This window comes from Pagrus major, chromosome 19 (assembly GCF_040436345.1).
Source record: "Pagrus major chromosome 19, Pma_NU_1.0".
NCBI classification, from domain to species: Eukaryota; Metazoa; Chordata; class Actinopteri; order Spariformes; family Sparidae; genus Pagrus; species Pagrus major.
The window spans coordinates 9,229,089-9,248,036 of NC_133233.1; the positions used below are offsets into that span (position 1 = coordinate 9,229,089).

The window sequence follows — 18,948 nt, forward strand, 5'->3', positions numbered from 1 at the left end:
AACGAGAGTGGATCAGAGTTTTGCAAACAGGCGAGCTGCTCCGAGGGCAGGAATAATCTCAGTGGTAGTGTAAGATGTTGATATGCAGAGTGAAAAAGATGGTCCTTTTTCTTTTGTCGAGCTAAAAAACATGCAAGTCCATTGCAAAAGTAAGAGAGAGATCAAGAATTAGTTTCTTTCTTTCTTCTAACTGACCTTAAGTTTGGGTATACATTGTAGATTCCTATTTTTTAAATATTCAAGTTTCCACGTCTACAATGCTATTTTTCCTTGGTTGCACCCATTGACGTTTTGATCACTCCTGCCTCCGGAGCAGCTCTGCTTCCAAGAAATGATTGTAGGCGATTGTTCTATAACTAGGCTCCATAAAAGAAAAGCTTCTCCTCCTCACAGAGCCAGATCCGGGAGCTTCCCCTGAATAAAAAGCGGAGCAGCCGTCCGTACCATTACTGAACGGAAAAGTAATGCCTGTGTGTATTTTAAGAGCAGAAAAGGAAGGCCTCTGTGTAAAGACGTGCAAAGCGTAGACAGTGGAAGCTGTCAAAACAGCCTTTAAGAAATGTGTTGGGGAGGCTGGAAGTGCTTTTCCATCTTAGCAAACATGTCGGCCCTTTTCTGTCTGAAATGCATTTACAGCTCGTCACCTCGCTCAAATTTTCCATTTTGAAAAATCCAAGTATGGGATATGTAGTCCACAAATCCATCCGATGGCGGCAGTATAACAATGTGTTAATCCTTGTCTTTAATGAAGGCGTATTGCCACCACACACACAGAGGGAGGGTGTTTTGATAAAACTTGGAGAAGTAGATATATCTCAACTCTCCACCCGACAGGCAACAAACCTGCAGCAACTTGACAGGATAAAGATGCAAAAGATAAAAATCGTCCTGAATGCAGCAGAAAAGACTAAAGAGAGAATAATATAAAAGCAGTCTAATGAGCAGCTTCTCTAAAATCAGAAGATTACAACTTATTCTGCATTATTGTCCTGTGTTTCATTTGGCTGCGGTGAAGCTAATTCCCCCTCTGACTCCCAAACGTGGGCTATTGGCTACCAGTCAGGTCGACAGAATTACATGAAAGGAGCTTGATCCTAATTCCCCAAAGTGACACCATTATCTCCTAGTGACTAATCTGTGATAACAACGGCATTAGAGGTGAATAGGAAGGGAGTAAGAGGGGTCAGCAGGAGTGATGAGACAAAGAGATGGGAAACAAAAAACTTAAATCTGTGACTGAGACCTTACGGTGTAGAGGTTTAGGGTCAGACACCAGGACAGAAGGTTGGGTGTTCAAATCGTGCAAGGTCAGCAGCACCATTTGTCAGGGCATCATTAAAGTCACCATGAAGTCAAAGTCAATGTAATATTGTTTTTCACATCACAGAACAAGGTCCAACAATGTCAATAAAGTTGGCTTGTAGGTATTCTTAATGGTATTTTAGAGTTTGTAATTTCTTGGAAAACAATGTACAAAAACACAATTGTATAACTTTATTCACTAATTTGGGTGAGACTGGATCACATTCCCTCTGCTGTCCTTCCATGTTACTCTGCCTCAACTCTGGACACATAGCTTTACTTGTTGCTAAAGTAACTGCTAACCACTGCTAACCCAATGAGCACCTCTGGTCTGGGACTGTACACAGCCTCCGGCAGCTACAATACCAAGGTGATTTATGAAGTTTCCTGAGAGACAGATAGCAGTAGTTTTGTTGCTAAGGTAACCACTAACTGCTGCTAAGTGTAGCAGCTGTTAGGTAGGTAGATAAGTTAGCTGTTTAGCTAAATCAGCCTTACTATTTACTAACTCCCTGAGATGCCAGTAGTCAAAAAAACCACCATGGTACTGTTCAGGCTGTCATCAAACTGGCCTCCGTCTGTGTTTTCTGTCCCGGTCTGTCTATGTTCATTGGGAGCTGCCAGTCTGGACAGGGTCGGCGGACCACTAGCTCCATTGCAGGGGGGCCTAACGCACATTCAGCAGTACTGGCTACTATAAATACCAGTCAATATCCACAAAGTCCAAGCATGTAAACAAGCAAATAGCACTCCACTAGCTGTTTCACAGGAACTTTAAGCACTGTCACCTTTCTGTTGGTTCCCTTCCATTATGGGCAGGACAATGATGAGATTTGTTAGTGTCTTTAAGTTGTGTCACATAAGGGTCAAGACCTCAAGGCGTAATGGTAATGTGTGTGACTCATGATTAGATGATTGCATGTTCAAATCCTGTCTAGGTCGAGGTTTTCACACAAACAAAAAGGGAAAGCAAACTACAGAAAGATACTCCTGAACTCTGTGCATTACTGAAAGGAGGACCCAGTCGATTAAATTGGCTTCCTTGCCTCATCATAAACTTTCACCACATGTGTGAAAGGACTAGATTAGGATGTTACAGATGTCTAATTGAAACCAGATAATCTGAATCTACTGTCAGTCTCAACCAAATTCCGATCAGGGTTTCCAGTTTATTTGCCAGGATGGTGGAGTCTAGTGTAAATCATCCAAATAATACAAAAAGAGCCCTTCAAAAAACAAATACAAACAATTTATGACAGATAAACAAAGTGTTCTTGATGATATCTGCTGTCACAGGTATTCACCGTCTTGAATAAACAGGCTCTCACCATTATCTCTGACGTCTAGCATTCCTGAGGCTGTAAAGAGGAGCCTCACCAGACAAGTGCACGTCTAAGTTATGCAAGATCAAGTGCAGTGCATTGCTTCCATTGTCTTGCTTGTAACGGTTCAGGCTACTGATTAGTCGGATTATCTGAACCAGTGGGTTAAGATAACAAAACGGTGTCCCCACCACCACGAGGCTGTGACTGGGATAGGATAACACAAGCGTAGCAGCTTTCGAGAGCTCCTGTTTGATATGTCAGCGTGGGCAAAGTGAGTTATGTCTGAATGGAGCTAAATTATCTATGAAAGCAATTATGATTAAGAACACACACACAATGATATGCCTACTTAGGAAACACGGTCATGCATGCAAACACACCAACAAAGTCACCATATGCTCCTTGCTATGCTGCGTTAAGTCCTGTTAAATCTGTAAATGATTTGACAGCAAGAGGAATTCCTGTTATTTAGCTCCAAGGGCAGCGGATAAACAAGGCTAACCAGAATAGAAATCAGTATCAACTACTAAAAACCACATGAGCAGTGACAACAGAAACTGACGCTGACCCTGAATGCCCAACACACAATATATGCAGTCAGAAAACCAGTCACGCAACGGCTTGGCATGGCCATGACATGCTCAGATTTTGGCAGTTCCCATTATGGCATGTGGCCTGCTAGCTTTGCTGTGTTAAGCAGCTACTGCCAGATATTCTCCCAGCTTTGTCTGTCACACTCAAGCTTTCAATCCAGCATCCAGAGTAGTTGCTCTCAGCTTTGCATGAATGCATGCACTCTCCCTACCACGTGCATAGCTATCAGCACCTGTGTGTACACCTGAGATATATGCTCGCCAGTGAGGAAGCCCTAAAGCTATCTCTGGTTTACCCTGAAGGGAGACACTGTTTGAGAAAGATAGCGCACTGAGTATGGTGTCATTGTCCTCGGTGCCATTCACGTGAGTGGGGAAGCTCGCCAGACAGTCGTTGAGTCAGTCAGACAGACAGCTTGTTACACAATTAGCACGCTCACAATCTCCTCAACATTGACCTAAGCCACGCAAATGTAGATCAAAGTCTGTGGCATATACAGTGAAGCGTGTACATTTTTCAGGCATTTTTCTTTATGGTTTTGGCTCTGTACTACAGTACAGTAGATTTCAAATGAAGCAACAAATAGAAAGTTAAAAGGTCAGCTCTTAAATTCAGGGCAATTGATTCTGTAACAGCTGAACAGTTAAGGAGGTATAAATCTTTTTGTACATAGTCTTCCATGTACTGACCCAAAGCGTCAATATATCCTCACTGAGGGCCCTATTTAAACCATCTTTGGTGCATGGTCTACACCACATGGTGCAAATGCGTTTAGGGCGTGTCCAAGTCAATTTTGCTAGTTAAATGGTAGATGGTCTAAGCGCAAAGAAAGGAGCACGACGCTTCAGTTTTTAGACTGAATTAGTCATGGGTGTTTTTTGGGTGTCACATGAATTAAACCAATCAGGGTGCCATCTACCGCTCCCTTTACGAGCCAGGTGCAACAGGACGTGACTCATTGCTATTAAACAGTGGCACTCATCTCCGCTGAAGGACAGAGACGTTGGACCCTCTGCCTCCGCAATTTCACAATCGCCTGTCCCATCAACAAGTCTGTTCAACTGCATATGAGAAAATATACTGATATTTAACCAAGGAGGAGGAGGAGGAGGAGGAGGAGGAGCGCTGCTGCACGTCCCTGTGTGTGTGCGCCGATCTCAGTCAGTGGATCAGACGGAACAGGTCATAAAAATGATCATTCTGATCAACAGTGGGTGGAGGTGGGTGAAATATGTCTTTTAATGAGGAAAATATTAATGACATTAACTGCAGTGTTCCTCCAGCAGCAGAGACAATATGAGTATCTCTCCCTTAACATGCCCATTTGTGCAGGAGGAACAGCTGATATACTTCATTGATTATTTAAAGCTCCTAACTCGCCGACAGGATCGGTTGGTATTTCATATTAATTAATGTTCTGTATTCTTCAACACATCAAAGGGTCACACACAGATCCTTACAGTAAAATAGTTTGGCATGAAGTAGCTGTCCTGATCAATTAATGCAGTTTATTATATCAGACGCATTCTGTTTCCTCTGTAGCTTTTAGTTTTGCTACTTATGTGCCATGATATTTGCTGCAGTGACAGTAATGTGTGCATAAAAAATGTTTAAAATAACTGAAAGCAGCCTCTCTAATCATACAATCCAAGTATATGATTGTTGTGAGCCCTGTGCATCTTACTATCTGAATAATGTGTCCTTTAAATAGCAGGAAACAACCTTCAGGCCAGCTACTAATGCTTTGAGTTGGTCGCTCGGGTCCACAGGTACACAGCCATTCTGTGGGAAACACTGTGATCATCATATTCAATATTTGGTTACAAATCCCTTGCGGTCCGAAACATAAGTGAGATATCAGACACTTCATATCTTGCCAGTGGACGCTCTGTAGGGGCTCTGTTCTGCAGCGCCATCACTTCTTGCTTGTTTTCTGGTTGTTGCCAGGTCAAGTAGCTGACGTTGACCTAAGAACATCCCAATGGTTGGCCATCAAAAAACACAAGTTGCCTTTTCTGTGTGTTCAGAATCACTGTGCTTCACAGTCGACCAGACCTGCACTGTTCCTCCAATATGAATGGGAGAGCTTTCAAACAGCCTTTAAACTGAATTTTCACCATTTCAACTTGAAAGTCACCGTTACATTTTAATTTCATATTTGCTTGACTTTAGTAGCAAAACAACAAAACATGCATCATCGTCCAGCTATTTAGAGACTGTGTCTTCACTGACTGAACTGTACTTACATTAAAGTACTTCTTTAAGTGTCTTTTCCACATTTTTAGACTAGTATTTAAGTACTTGTCTACCTCTCCATTTACTGGTATGACTATATACCACTATAAACATGCTGTTACCAGCCTCCATGTGAAATTACAGGCTATTTTGCACTGTGCAATCTGTTTTGCACAAACACCACTGCATGTTCTGTTATTGCTGCATATTTTTGACATTGCATACAGCACCTAAAATGTTTTCCCAATTTGACATGTTAGTTTCAGAAGCAAGGAACTCATGAGATGGATCACTGTCTTAGATCTCAGTAGACAAACAGTGAAGAAGTGCGGTGCAGGAGAGGGGTACTGAACATCTTTTCTGGATGCTTGGGCAAACTTAACTCGTGACTTTTTGGAGCAGTGGGTGTGCAATGTTTAACTGGACGACTGGCAGGCAACAATCCCCCTGGAAGGACTTTGCACGAAAAGCAAGGGCACTGCTCAGTCAGCTGGAAGACAGCACTGTGTCGACCAGCTGGAGAAAAAAAGGGAGAAGGAAAAAAGAGATGATGATACACGAAAGGAAGAAACTGAGAGAAAGCAAGAGGAGAATACAATAAGAGGAAGAAAGGTTACTGAGTGCACATTTCTCCTCTTCTTCCCCTGGTTTGTTCCCTGCTGTGGAAGAAATGAACTAAATCACTGCTGCTTGACCACAGTTGAACCACAGACCCACTTTTACTCAGTTACCATCAATCACAGGGTCCCATCATCCTGCGGGGCTTACACAGCTCAGCCTAGTACAGTCCACTCACATGATAATCCCCCAATTATCTTCCACTACTGTAATATTCTTATTCACATACAGCGGCTCCTCTCCATTACATAAGCAGCGAGCTGCTGAGTGTAGTGAGCTAATGAGCACCAACAACCCTCCCAGCATCACTTCCCACTTTCTTGCGTTCCTTCATGCCAATAAAGCCCCTTTGAATTGAATTAATAAAAGCCCTAGTCGTAATTTTAGTAGAGGACAATGATTCCCTGTAGAGTCAAGTAGTGTTGAAAATATGTTTCGGCGGCTTTCTTGTCTTTAATTTTTCCCACAAGTCAACAACGTTGCACTTCAAACATGTCAACAAACAGATGCTAATGCTGTCTGACTTTGCCCTGCAGCAGAAAACTGTCTAACCTGACTTCTCCTACATTGCCAAAGGGAGCGGCGTTCCCCCAATGTATTCCTTCCTCATCAGGTAGAACCACAAGTTATTCAACAGCCCAACTTGTTTTGAACTGACAAGGAGAGAGACAGGCTGGGAGACTTAAGACAGGGGTCAGCAACTGGCAACCTGCTAGGTGTGAAGTCAGTGTGTTCACGCTGGGGTTCCAAGAACTATGAAGATTTACAGCAGACATTTCCGGACCTTCTTGTCGACCAAAACCAGCTATTTTTCACGGAAGTCGGACCATCTCCATCCATGATTGTGGCAACCAAAACAGGTTTTTTCCTAACTCCAATCCGTAAACCTAACCAGAGCATAAGCACAGCGTTGTGCCAACATAAAGTTGCAACATAACTTATCATTTAATTGTAACTTATCTGGTTTTGCAGAAATGTACTTGGCTAATATTTATTCTGGCGATTTGGTTGCAGAAAATATCTCAAAATGAAAATAAAACCAAGGCTCGCAACGGTTTGGGTGTGGTTAATCACACATAACCCATCACCATCGCAACCAGACTGCCGTTCTAACAAGATTAACATCACTGGCATGGATAACGTTAGCATGGAAAAGCAATAGCATGAATATTGATATATACTGATTCATGGTCAAACTGTTACTCTTACAGGAGGCACGCTCCTCTTATAAGCCAAGATTGGAGGATGCTGTATGACTCCCAGATTCCACTATAGTCATATGTCATTATTCCATTTTAGAACCAGCTTAAAATGTTTAATTTATTTAAACTTTGAGCACAAAATTAGGTCTTTTGTCCAAAAAACATAGTGGCAAACAGTGTGGCTCATCAACATTTTCAGGAAATATGAAATACCATACAAATGCCCAAAATAAACTGGAGGGGGGGCTTTATAGCTCATTAAGGAATTGTGGTTGCTGGTTTCTCCCTACTTCCAGTCTTCATGCAAAAATGACCAAATTGGCAACAGAGAGGGCTGTTGGTTTTCTCTAGAGCTGCAACGATAAGTCAATTATCAATTACTCATTAAAAAAACATTTTTTGCAGACTATTCTGAGTAACGATTACTCGACTTAGTAATCACTTCAGCCATTTTTCAAGCAAAAATGTCAAACATTTGCAGCTTCCAGCTCTTAAATGAAAGGTTTGCTGTTTGTCTTTGTCATTTATGACAGTAAATGAACAGTCTTTGGGTTTTGAGACCATTGGTTAGACAAAAGAAGCAATTTAAAGATGTCACTTTGGGCTCTGGGAAATTGTGATAACCATTTTTCACAATTTTGTCCAATTTTTATAGACTAAACGAATAATCGGTTAATAGTTCAAACAATAAGCAGAATAATTGATAATTAAAATGAAAAATATGTTAGTTGCTGCCTTAATCTTCCCATCTAACATAATTTAATTATCATTACCAGCATACTTACCAAAATGCCCAACTATTCTTTTACAGGTGATTCTCAGTTAATCTTAAATTTCAAGGCATCGCCAGCCACATTCAAGTAGTGGATTCTGGCATGATACATTCTCTGGTGTTTTTGCAGAGGGCTTGTTGTTTGGAGCAGTGCAAAAGGAGTTGTGTGGTGATAATAACAGTGCTAGAGCCTAGAGAAGTGTTCCCAATCAGGGCACGATATACAGCATGTGCTATTTTAAGTGGCAATCAAGACAGACAACAGTGCAAAGATGGTCATATAAATACCCAGTGATAGGATGTCATTTCACCAAATCAAAGGATTCCAAGTGGTGCCCTACCTTAGTCATTTTCAGTCTACGTCACATGCATCTGTATGGGTCCTAAAGATTGATAAATAATTACATCATGGACTTGTCTTCAGACATCCCAGAACTGCAAGACACATACTCATCATATGTTGCAGAAATATGGGCCTTTGCTTCACCATGCTGTCCCCTCAGGATATTCTGCATCTGTAAACTTCAACAACTTGACTTTGCTGTAACATGTCCACAAGAGTGAATGTGTGGAATTTTGGGAGGAAAAATGACAATTATGCGCTTTCAGGCTTTAGCAGACATTTAGGTGGAACATCCGTGGGAAACTAGGAGACGAATAGGATCTAGAGATGCAACGCTTTAATGAGTTAGAGCCACAAACTACGGATCAGCTTTGAGTATTCTTTGTTTTATATCTCTGACTGTGCACCAGATGTGAGTGAAACCAGACTGTAGGAGGATGAGTAAAGATCTGAACCTCCCAGTCACGTCTATGTGATGTTCTGTATGCCAACAGGAAAGCCCACAAAATAACAGCTTCATATTGCTTTTGCTTACCTGACTAAAAATGTGATAAATACTCAAGTCATTCTTGACTGGCCAAGTGAGAAAAGCGAACAGCCTTGGGAACAGAGCGGCAGAATGAGATGCTTAATCCTTCATGACTGTGCATACTGTGGACCAGATTGACTCTGAAGTTAATGGTGCTTGAGTGGCTGATTGATGCTCACTTCCTGGTCCCCCTGAGACTGTGACAAATGCTTCAGGAGTCCCCAGAGAAAAGCTCAGGTACACCAGCACAGCTTGTGACACTGTCGGATGGGGCTCGGCTAATTCGACAAAGCTAATTCAGAGGGGAGAATAAGTCTAATTTCACAGACCGCTGATATTACAGGCAACGACTAGCAAAGGCTGCCAAAGCATCACAGAATTACCATAGCAACACGTGGCAAGTATCTTTGCAACTCAAGATAATTCTGTAGAGTCAGGCAGAAGGTAGGCGGAGGCAGGATCGGCTGTTAAGTACAGGGAAGGAAGGTAGAGAAAAGGGCGGACATGAAGAAGTTGTTGAAGCGGTGAGTTTTGAGCTCAAGCAGGAGATGCTTGATCTATGCTCAGTTTGTCTCCACATAAATCAGATGAACAAAGAACTTAATGTGATTTCATGACGGCATCAAAAGTGATCAATCCTTATTTCTAATAAAAGTACTTTTGTAACCTGTAGAGATGTACCGACACTATTTGTTCCTTCCTGATACTAGCCCTTTTCACACAGATGTATCCACCGACTGTTTATAATCATGTGGATGCTGTTATAATGTGTTATGATTGAGATCTTGACTCACCATGCATCGTGGAAAGTGACAACGTTTTTTTCTCTAAGTGACATCGCATAATAAGCATCAGTAAACAGAGGACCTTGTCTGGCTTTCACTCACAAGGAGGGATGCTGTTTTCTGGGGGAAAGTTCACTGAAGTCTTGGTCAGTAGGGCTGACCGTCACCGTGATTTTTTTCAATACAAGTGCCAGAGACAGTAACTACAACAACACAATAGTGGAAGGAGACAAAGACATGGTGAATTAAAGTTTTTTGCTCTAAATCACATCACGTTATCGCTGCCATTCAACTGCGGGAGCCACCTGGCCTCATATAAGATGCTGAAGACACTACCTGCTACCACATTACTGTTGTTTGGTCCTGTAACGTTGCTCTGTGGGTTGAAGTGCGGGACATTTCTCTTTTATTTGATGAGTGAAGGATCTGTTTAGCTGTCAGACTGTGAACACCATCACACCGCCACACCCCTGTACCGCGCTTCTGGTTTTTCCATTCACACAGACGCCAGCTCGCCTATGCTGCGACTCTGATCCATCCTCCGGTGGTGGATCAGAGGCGGAACGAAACTGTCCCCCCATGCTGCCTCTGTAACTTTCACACAGGCGGCGAGGCAGAATATCAGCGCATGATTCCCGCCTTGAGAGGGCAGTGTGAATGGGGCTACTGATTCTGATACCTGAACTTTGTGTATCAGCCAATATCAAGTACCAATACCGTACCAGCGTGTTTTAACAGCTGCCGTGGCGGAACGGAGACAGACTGAACACAGATCTGGTGGAATTTAGGGGTAACCCTGTATGAATGTTATGTTAAATGTGTTTGAAGTTACACAATTAGTTGCTTGCCATTTATGGATATTGGTTACGTGTGTAATAACACATTTGCAACAAATTTGTTACATACAGATGTAACAGACGCTGACGGAGGGAGTCTTTGTTTAGACATCAGTCAGTCAGTGCAGAGACTGTGTCATGACCTTGTGACGCAATGCTATCACGTCTGACGCTAGATCAGAAGTTTGCGTGTTCAAATCACATCAGGGTAAGGCTGTGAAAACACACCAATGACTAATCTGACTAATACTGACGTTTGAAAATGATTCAGGAATAAAGCAATCAACTATATTCATTGCATCAAGTGTTTCTGACAGTGTACTTATTCTACGTACCGCTCAAAGATGAAGAGGCACAACCTACACTTCTGTCTACCACCTCCTTTGAACACACACACGATGCTCTTCAGTTGCAGAATGAGACTTCTGAATTATGAGAGATGCCTATTTCACCTCCCTGTCATTTCTCTGCTGTTCATGCTGAAGCTGATTCACCCCAGCTCACTGCCGTCTGGATGAATTATTTAAGATTTATGTACTTTCGTATGCCCAAAGTGAGACATTCTTTTTTCAGCATTCAAATACATTTTGCATGATTCATTATCCGAAAGCCAGGGGACGCGTGTGATTTTTGTTACATTATAAATACAGCCCTGCAAATACAACTTTCACACTTTTTAAATGAATGGTCAAAGCGACACTGTGTTGCTGTCAGCTGCAGTAATATTATAAAACTATGTGTGATTACATCTCGCTGTGGTCCAAAGGTCATGGCTGTCCTGGGATACAGTAGTTAGCGTTGACCCGGAGCCAAGTGTTCCCAGGAAAGGGAAGCCCACACTTCTACATTTACAGTATCACTGCATGGATCAATGAACCAGTCGCCTCCATTCTGCTGAACCATGGAAAAACCATCAAGCACTGGTAAACAGAGGAGTGAATGTGTGTGCGCGCATGTGTGGGATTGCCGGTGTGTATCCAAGGAGGAAGTGCTCTTCAAGAATGAGCGTTAATGTTGACCTACTTCGTCACTGTTTGCCTTTAGTGGTAAAATTGACTTAGCAACAGTGGCAACAGTGAATATTTGCCTTTTCCCGGAAGTGAAAGGTAACTCATCCGTCACTGCATAGCTGAGCATACTGGTGTGAAGTGAAGCATCATCACACTCTCTCTCTCTGGATCTTTCTGAAACCTGCCTATCGGTCTAAAACAAAGAAGATTGTAGGATTTTCCAAAGCTAAAACACAAGAAAAGAAATAATTAGGCAAAGCCAGCGTGGGCTCATCGAGGTATTCCGAGCCCCTTGAAGAGAAGCTGCAGCATTAACGTGACTCCAATGATAATATCACCCACCGGCAGAGAGGAGAAAGTGCTGTCACTAACCATGGCAACAGTACCAAACTTCAATTCATTCATTAGTCATTTAATGGGCTTTAAAGCGCAGCTGCTAGAAAACCCACAAAGGGAAAAGCAATCAGCGTCCTGGTCGGGCCTCACTCAGATTTTGGCACAGGGGGATCACACAGTCATGGTTCCATCATTTAATAGAAGAATTTTGGATGAACTTAAAAAAAAACATCTAATTACAAAGAGCAATGAGTGCAGAGCAGGGCCTAACCATCGATAGACATTCCATGATCCTATCACCACTTTTTCCATATAAGTGATTAAGTGTGTTGTGATACAGAGACATGGATGCACACACTGAGTAAAGATGTGTCTGACAGTGAATGTGCAGCACACTAAATCTCCTTTGTAAAAGTCCTAACTGGGAAGTGTAATGTGTATGAAGTAGCCAGTTTACTATGTTTTAATATACATGTAACAATTTCTTTTACTGTGATATTTTAAATATTGGCACAGGTATTTTGGTTCCTATGTCATCCTCATTGCTCCACACACCCGCCGGATGAACCGGGCGCCCTTTTCTGCAAACACAACTCAAACTGAATGGGAACAGTTCCAGTGTTTCCTGAACTTTTTTTTTCATGACAGCCTGGCAGATACTCAGGAGAGCTTCACAACTTTTAAGAGCACTTGTGGGGGAAAACAACACACTAACATGAGCATCTCCTTTAACAATGAAACTTTCCCTCCTTCGGGGGCCCCTGGGGGTCCCCACTGGCTCCGTTTCTGGGGGGCAGCCACTGTCTCTCCCCCCTGGCCGCTCTCTCCCTGCCTCTCAGCCCCGTGGAAAGCGCCATGTTGAGGCTCCAGTGTGGATGCAGCGTGCGCCAAACGTTAGAAAAGGCACACCGGAGTGGGGGGCTTACCTTTGCGATCGCCTTCTTGTACCTCATGGCTGCCTGCTCGATGAGGTCCTGCACTCTTTTACTCCCATCTCCGCACGGAACGACCACCCGGGTCCTCCCGAAACACACCGTCACTTTCATGTCTCCTCCGCTGCGTTAATTCCAATGAGGAAAAAGGCGCGTCAAAGCGACAAACACCATCCCGACGGTTGAAAACTAAATCCACAGAGGGTTGCGAAGAGGTTCGGAGTGAAGTTGTCCTTTGTGTCCCGCGTCCTCGGAGGACAAGAAGAAAAAGAGAAGCCCAGCACTGGCTCCAACGGCGGGGCTGGGTGGCGTCCTCCCCTGTGCTGTGCTGCGCTGCGCTGTGTTGACTCACTTACAGAAACTTCCCAACAAAAAGCCTCTCCAGCGAGAGCGCACAACTGGACTGACAGCGCGAGTGCAGCCACATGTTCGAGCAGGCACTAAGAATGTATCCAGCACCAACCAACACAATGCTGCCTGCAGCTGAGGGCAAACCCTGCGAATTCACTTTGTTATCATTCAAAGTTGCGTAACACTTGGATTTGTAATTTTTTTTTTCTCTGTGCAGAGTCCCGGTCTACACTTTTATGGTATAATAGAAATCTTGTGAAATTAGACCCCTTTTGAACAGATGTTTGTTCTGGACAGTATGATTGGAGGTATTCATTTTGTATTATCAGTGCTACCTGTGGCTAAAAACCTGGATTACAGAGGTAGAGTCTGGCTTTATCCAGGGGCCCCTTAAAAGCAGGTCCAGATTAACCTGCAAGAGGGTCCCTGGGCAAAAACTGAGCTCCGGGCCCCATCAAGCCCCCCCTACATACGTACCTTACCCCAGTCCATTTTGTGCCAGAATCCCAGAAAGTAATCAGTATCACCCAGACTGGAGTAATACTCTCCCTCAGGTTTGCTGTATTGTATAAAGTACCCAAAAGTCATACTCGAGTAAAAGTAAAGATATTGTGCTAACAATACTACTTTGGTAAAAGTGAAAGTCACCCATACAAATAGTACTTGAGCAAAATTCTTAAAAGTATCTGATATTAAATGTGCTTAAGTATCTAAAGTAATTTTTTTAAGTATCAAGTCAAAGTAAATTATACATATTTACATGTGTTTACATACTATATACTAATATGGGGGCTGATGGACCCTGGCTGATTCACAGATCCGATATTCACATTTTTTTTATTATTTGACTTAGTGTTTTACTTATCCAACTGTAATAATAATACAAATAAATCACACTGCTTTGGCTGTGATGAAGCATGCAATCTGCCAAGTAACTAGTAACTAAAGTTATCAGATAAATGTTTTGGGGTAAAAAGTACAGTATCTTCCTCCAAAATGTAGTGGAGTGGAAGTATGATGTAGCAGAAAATGGAAAAACTAAAGTAAAGTACAAGTACCATAACATTGTACTTTAGTAGAGTAGTTGTGTAAATGTACTTAGTTACATTCCATCACTGGCTGTTGACAGTTTGTATTATGTAATATGTGTAAACACAAATTGAAGGGATTGCGACACAGACAACCAGTCGGCCTACATGAGGCAGGTGTAACGGTTCGAGGAATACTTCAGATTCACAGCTGTTTTACTCACAAGAGGTTCACACTGATAGAGCAGCATGACCTGGCACAGACAGTGTCAGAGACAGATGCGGAGTCTGTCCTGCTGTACAAACACCTCGTGTGTGATTCCTCTGGAGTCTGACGATATCTTATCAGATGGAGGTCCAGGAGTCTGGGAAGTGTTGGTTAGGTAAGTCTGGCAAACCCCTGATCCAGGCTCAGGTTAATCAAGTGCTGCGAGTCTATTGAAACAAGTCTTGCATATGTTTTATCTGTGACTTCCTGGATGATTCAGCACATGGATGAGATAGACAGAATGGAAAACTGAAGGAAATGAACTCCCCAGCAGGGCGAGCTGTGAGATTCACACTGATGGAGCTGCTGAGAACTCACCAAAGTCGGATCTGTATTTGGGTGAGCTGCAGTTATGTCACTAATAGCAAAGCATAATCTTATGTATACGTCTTAAATTATTGAACTGCAGTGCAAAAAAAGAAACGGGCCCGAGGCTGGATCTACGATGTGACCCAATTTTAATAATAAAAGCTACAACCTTTCTGTGGAGCTTCACTCTCTCTCTCCCTGCAGCTCTTATTCTTTATGATCTAATGCAGTCCAAATGAGTGAACATGAACACGAGAGCAAGATCTGTGCACAACCCCCAAACTATACCGTCCCATCAGAAGATATGTGTTGAGTTAAAGGTTTAAACATTGACTATTCCTCTGGTTTGGACATCATTCAGTCAGTGCATTACATATATGACATACATGAATTTAATGTAATGAACACTTTCTTCATCTACCCCAAACTGCTATACTAAGATGAGTCCTGAGTCTGAACTGCAGTATGTCCGCTGCACATCAGGAATGCAGGGAGGAGGAGTGAGACAGCGGTGGAAATGTGTGGTTGTGTGTGGTGCACTAAAGTACAATTACAGCTAAAGTTAAAAGTGGAGCCCGGGCCAATTTTTTCTTCGCCACTGCTTTGTTCAGATGTAAGGAAATTACAGCTACATGTAAAAAGTAAACGCACCATGTCATGGAGCCTGTTTGCTGACTGCATCCCTGTCAAATTCAAAATTCCAATTTTATTTTTATACAAAAGCAGTGCATAAATTCGAGGCATATGAAGGAGATTTCTACTTTGTGGCTGGAGAGATCTGCTGGGATTATAAACTACCAGCATGTCTGAAATATACTGTGGAGCCTGACCAACAAGTCCTCTGTAAACTAAGAGGAGGATTTTGACATCTATTCTGAAAAAAATCATGTAACAAGTGGAGCTTTTGGAGGACTGGATTGGTTGTGTGGTCAAAAAACTGAAAAATATATAATAAGTGGGCCTCAGTTATTTTTTGACCTGGGGCCTTCTAGTATGTAAATGCGTCCCGGGATACTGTTGAATTTGTAGTTTTGGATTTCGAAATCCTGTGTGATGGGCTGTACTTTTCTCACAACTGTGAGTTTCCCAGAAAACCTGATGCTGAGTCTAGATAACCTGGTGATGTAACAGTAGTGCGTCTGATTCCAGATAAGAAGGTTGCCCGTTCAAAGCACGTCAGGATCAGTTCTTTAAGATAAACTTTAATAATTTAGTAACGGTAACACGGTCATTTCAAACAATGTGAATATAATTTCAATCTAATTAAAATATCTATTGCACTTGTGTCAGGTTATTTCCCCCCATACAGCCCTGCAGAGCTCCATCAGTCCTGCAGATGGATTAACATCCTGAATGTGACTGGGCTTTGGCGTACACAACCAAGATCCCAGATTTCTCCCTCGTAGCTCGAGAACATACACCTGTAAAAGTTACTTTTCAGTTTTGTTATGTTCATCAAACAAATAACACACTAATATGACACAATGATGCAGGTGGAGGATAGAAGAAGAAGTGTGTTTTTAGAAAAGTCTGGCTGTTTACAGAGCTGTTTCTCTGCAGTTGAGTAACATTGGTGTCAGCATGATTTATACAGGTAATGTCCTCCATCCAAATATTTATACACGAGAGCTAAACCCGAAGAAATGTTTACTCCTGTGTATACACAGCACAACAAGTGTTCCACCTCTATTTCCTAATTATTGAGCCTTGGGCAATCCAAATTCTTTACCCCCACATTTTCAGACTTGTCCTGCCTGTGTGGAGAGCAGGGCAGCAGTATAGAAAGGAAACAAAGCATGTGTGTTTCTACATCTACGTGTGTGTGTGTGTGTGTGTGTGTGACACTTCCATGGCTAGACGTGCTCCAACATGGTCCCAGGAGTGGAGGAGGTCATACCTGACAAATCCCTCTGTCATCGTGGACTTACCTCACCACTGGAGAATTCAACACTCACTCACAGATTCACTCATACATATGTCATTTACTACATCCTTCCTCCACCTCCACCACAACCTTTAGATACAGCCCTTTCTGTACACCTCTACTGAAGGCATCTGAAACCTTTTGTTGGTAAAATCATTGAGAGAACATCAGGTGCAGAGGAACAGGCAACAGGACAAATTATTGCTTCGGTGAGCCAGGGCTTTGAGGACTGATAATTAAAGTGACATCAAGTCATCGCTTTGATCGTCATTATCTGAGGGCAGGTTTTTAATCACATGCATTAAAGATATTAAGAGACCTTGTGGCGCAACGGTAGCGTGTCTGACTCAAGATCAGAAAGTTGCATGTTCAAATCATGGCAAGGTCAAAGCTTAGTGAGTAAGTTCCGTTAGCCTTTAGCTACTCAGCCCCATGCCAGTGGAACGTCATGAGAAATTTCGCAATCGATAAAAGATTTCTTGAACTTCACAGCAAAACAGCTTTGCAGCATTCTCCCCTGTTCAGATGTAGCTTAAAACACATGCAGTTTCATGATATGCGCTGCACTGAACAACTTTTCACATTACCTGAATCAAATTTCTGCTGATCATCCCACACTGATGCAAGCTGAGGCATGCGGATGTTCCCAAATGGTTGGACTAATTAAGGTTTAATTGACGCCAATTATCAGCTGTTCTGGCTGCACCTTGACTCTATAATAAATTTATAAATAGCTCAAGGCAACATAGTCCTAAAGTCTAACCCAAACTCTGACTAATGCACCAGAACATGAAAAACTGAGTAAGACTTTAAGCTTGCTAAGCCTCAAAACAAACATCGGGATCTGTTCGTAGATTTGATTGGGTCATGCTGTAACTGGTCAATCTCTAAAACAATTTAAATATGTGCATTTATAATTCATATAATGTCTGTGTTTTGTTTACTGACCGACAGTTTGATTCCTGGAACCTGTGGTGTTAAAATGAGCTTCATTGTTGCACTACAGCTGAAGGGCCCCATCTGCAGGCCCTTAAAAGTATCACACCTCGTCTTCTCTCCAGGAATCTTCTTTGTCGGGATTATGTTTAGAGCCTTTAATTGCTGTGTTTGTGGGGATTGGGCCCGATGTACGCCTGTGAACACAGCGAATGGTGTGAGTACAGCCTTAGCACTGTGATTTCATGGATTAACAAAGGCTGCCACTTGCTGTTTTGCATACACTTTCTGTCCTGTGGGAGATGGGTTCATACGTTACAACCCAGTGATAACGGCGATTTGAAGTGGACACGCAGAATTACACTCGACTCTTCTGAAAAATCTGCACATCTCAAAATATAGAGACTGAATTTCACACCTTAACAGGTTTTAATACCCAGAGGTCCTGCAAAATGATGCCAATAGATGGGATACAAGTGTGTTGTGCTGTACTCTCCCAACTATGAGTTTGCCAGGAGGCCGAGGTCAAAATATATTGTGACCTTGTGATGCAATATTAGCACTCCAGATCATAAGGTTACGTGTTCAAATCATGTCAAGGTCGATGCTTTTCAGACTACTGTGAGACCAAACTGTTAAATCACCATCCACTTACCATCAGAAGAGTAAAAACACATAAACTGATGTGATGATGATTTGTCTGCCTCTGTGGAGACACATTTGAAAAGGAAACATTTCTAACCTACACCTCACTTTCTCCCAGAGGAGGCATTTTACTAAACTATCTCATTGCGATCTGATTTATGGATGAAATACCTGTATTACAGCAATGTCATTATGTGTTGTTTCTCCCATAAAAACCTGCAGGGCCTCATCAGTCCCAAGTGTGAAGAGCCCCATTCTTGGAAATGTGTGGGAAGTAATGAAAAATCACTCGGCTTTGCTAAGGGCTAACTTAAATGTCACGGACACAGTTTCAACACAAAATTAACATAGTAAGTGTCAAAATGGGAGGAATTGTGTGACAATTCGCATTTTTTGTTTTTATATATGGAGAGTAATGGTGTTTAGCTTACTCCAAATAAGCCCTGTATGTATATCTACACACATTTCCCTATGATGGTCATAAACATCACATTTGAAAAGATATGACCCCGACGTGATTTGAACACGCAACCTTCTGATCTGGAGTCAGACGCGCTACCGTTGCGCCACGAGGTCCCATATGCATTCCACAAGAATAAAGTGATTATTGCCTACATCAGTGGGCTACAGTAGACATACCTTTCCACTTGTTTGCTCGTGTGTATGTC

General features: G+C 42.4%; 1 protein-coding gene and 2 non-coding genes across 3 annotated transcripts in view; 1 reads left to right on the forward strand and 2 right to left on the reverse strand.

Annotated features, from left to right (window-relative positions):
* The window catches only part of LOC141014502 (partitioning defective 3 homolog), a 357,805-nt gene extending 344,520 nt beyond the window's left edge, over positions 1–13,285 (reverse strand). Inside the window, exon 1 of the mRNA XM_073488320.1 lies at positions 12,814–13,285. Within this exon, the coding sequence (XP_073344421.1) occupies positions 12,814–12,933 (120 nt within the window). The 5' untranslated portion in view covers positions 12,934–13,285. The remainder of the gene's footprint in view (positions 1–12,813) is intronic.
* A 3,730-nt stretch (positions 13,286–17,015) lies between these two features.
* Positions 17,016–17,087, forward strand: trnal-caa (transfer RNA leucine (anticodon CAA)). Its single transcript has one exon. It is a non-coding gene; the product is annotated as a tRNA-Leu (tRNA).
* A 1,697-nt stretch (positions 17,088–18,784) lies between these two features.
* On the reverse strand, positions 18,785–18,856 carry trnaw-cca (transfer RNA tryptophan (anticodon CCA)). Its single transcript has one exon. It is a non-coding gene; the product is annotated as a tRNA-Trp (tRNA).
* Positions 18,857–18,948: the final 92 nt, after the last annotated feature.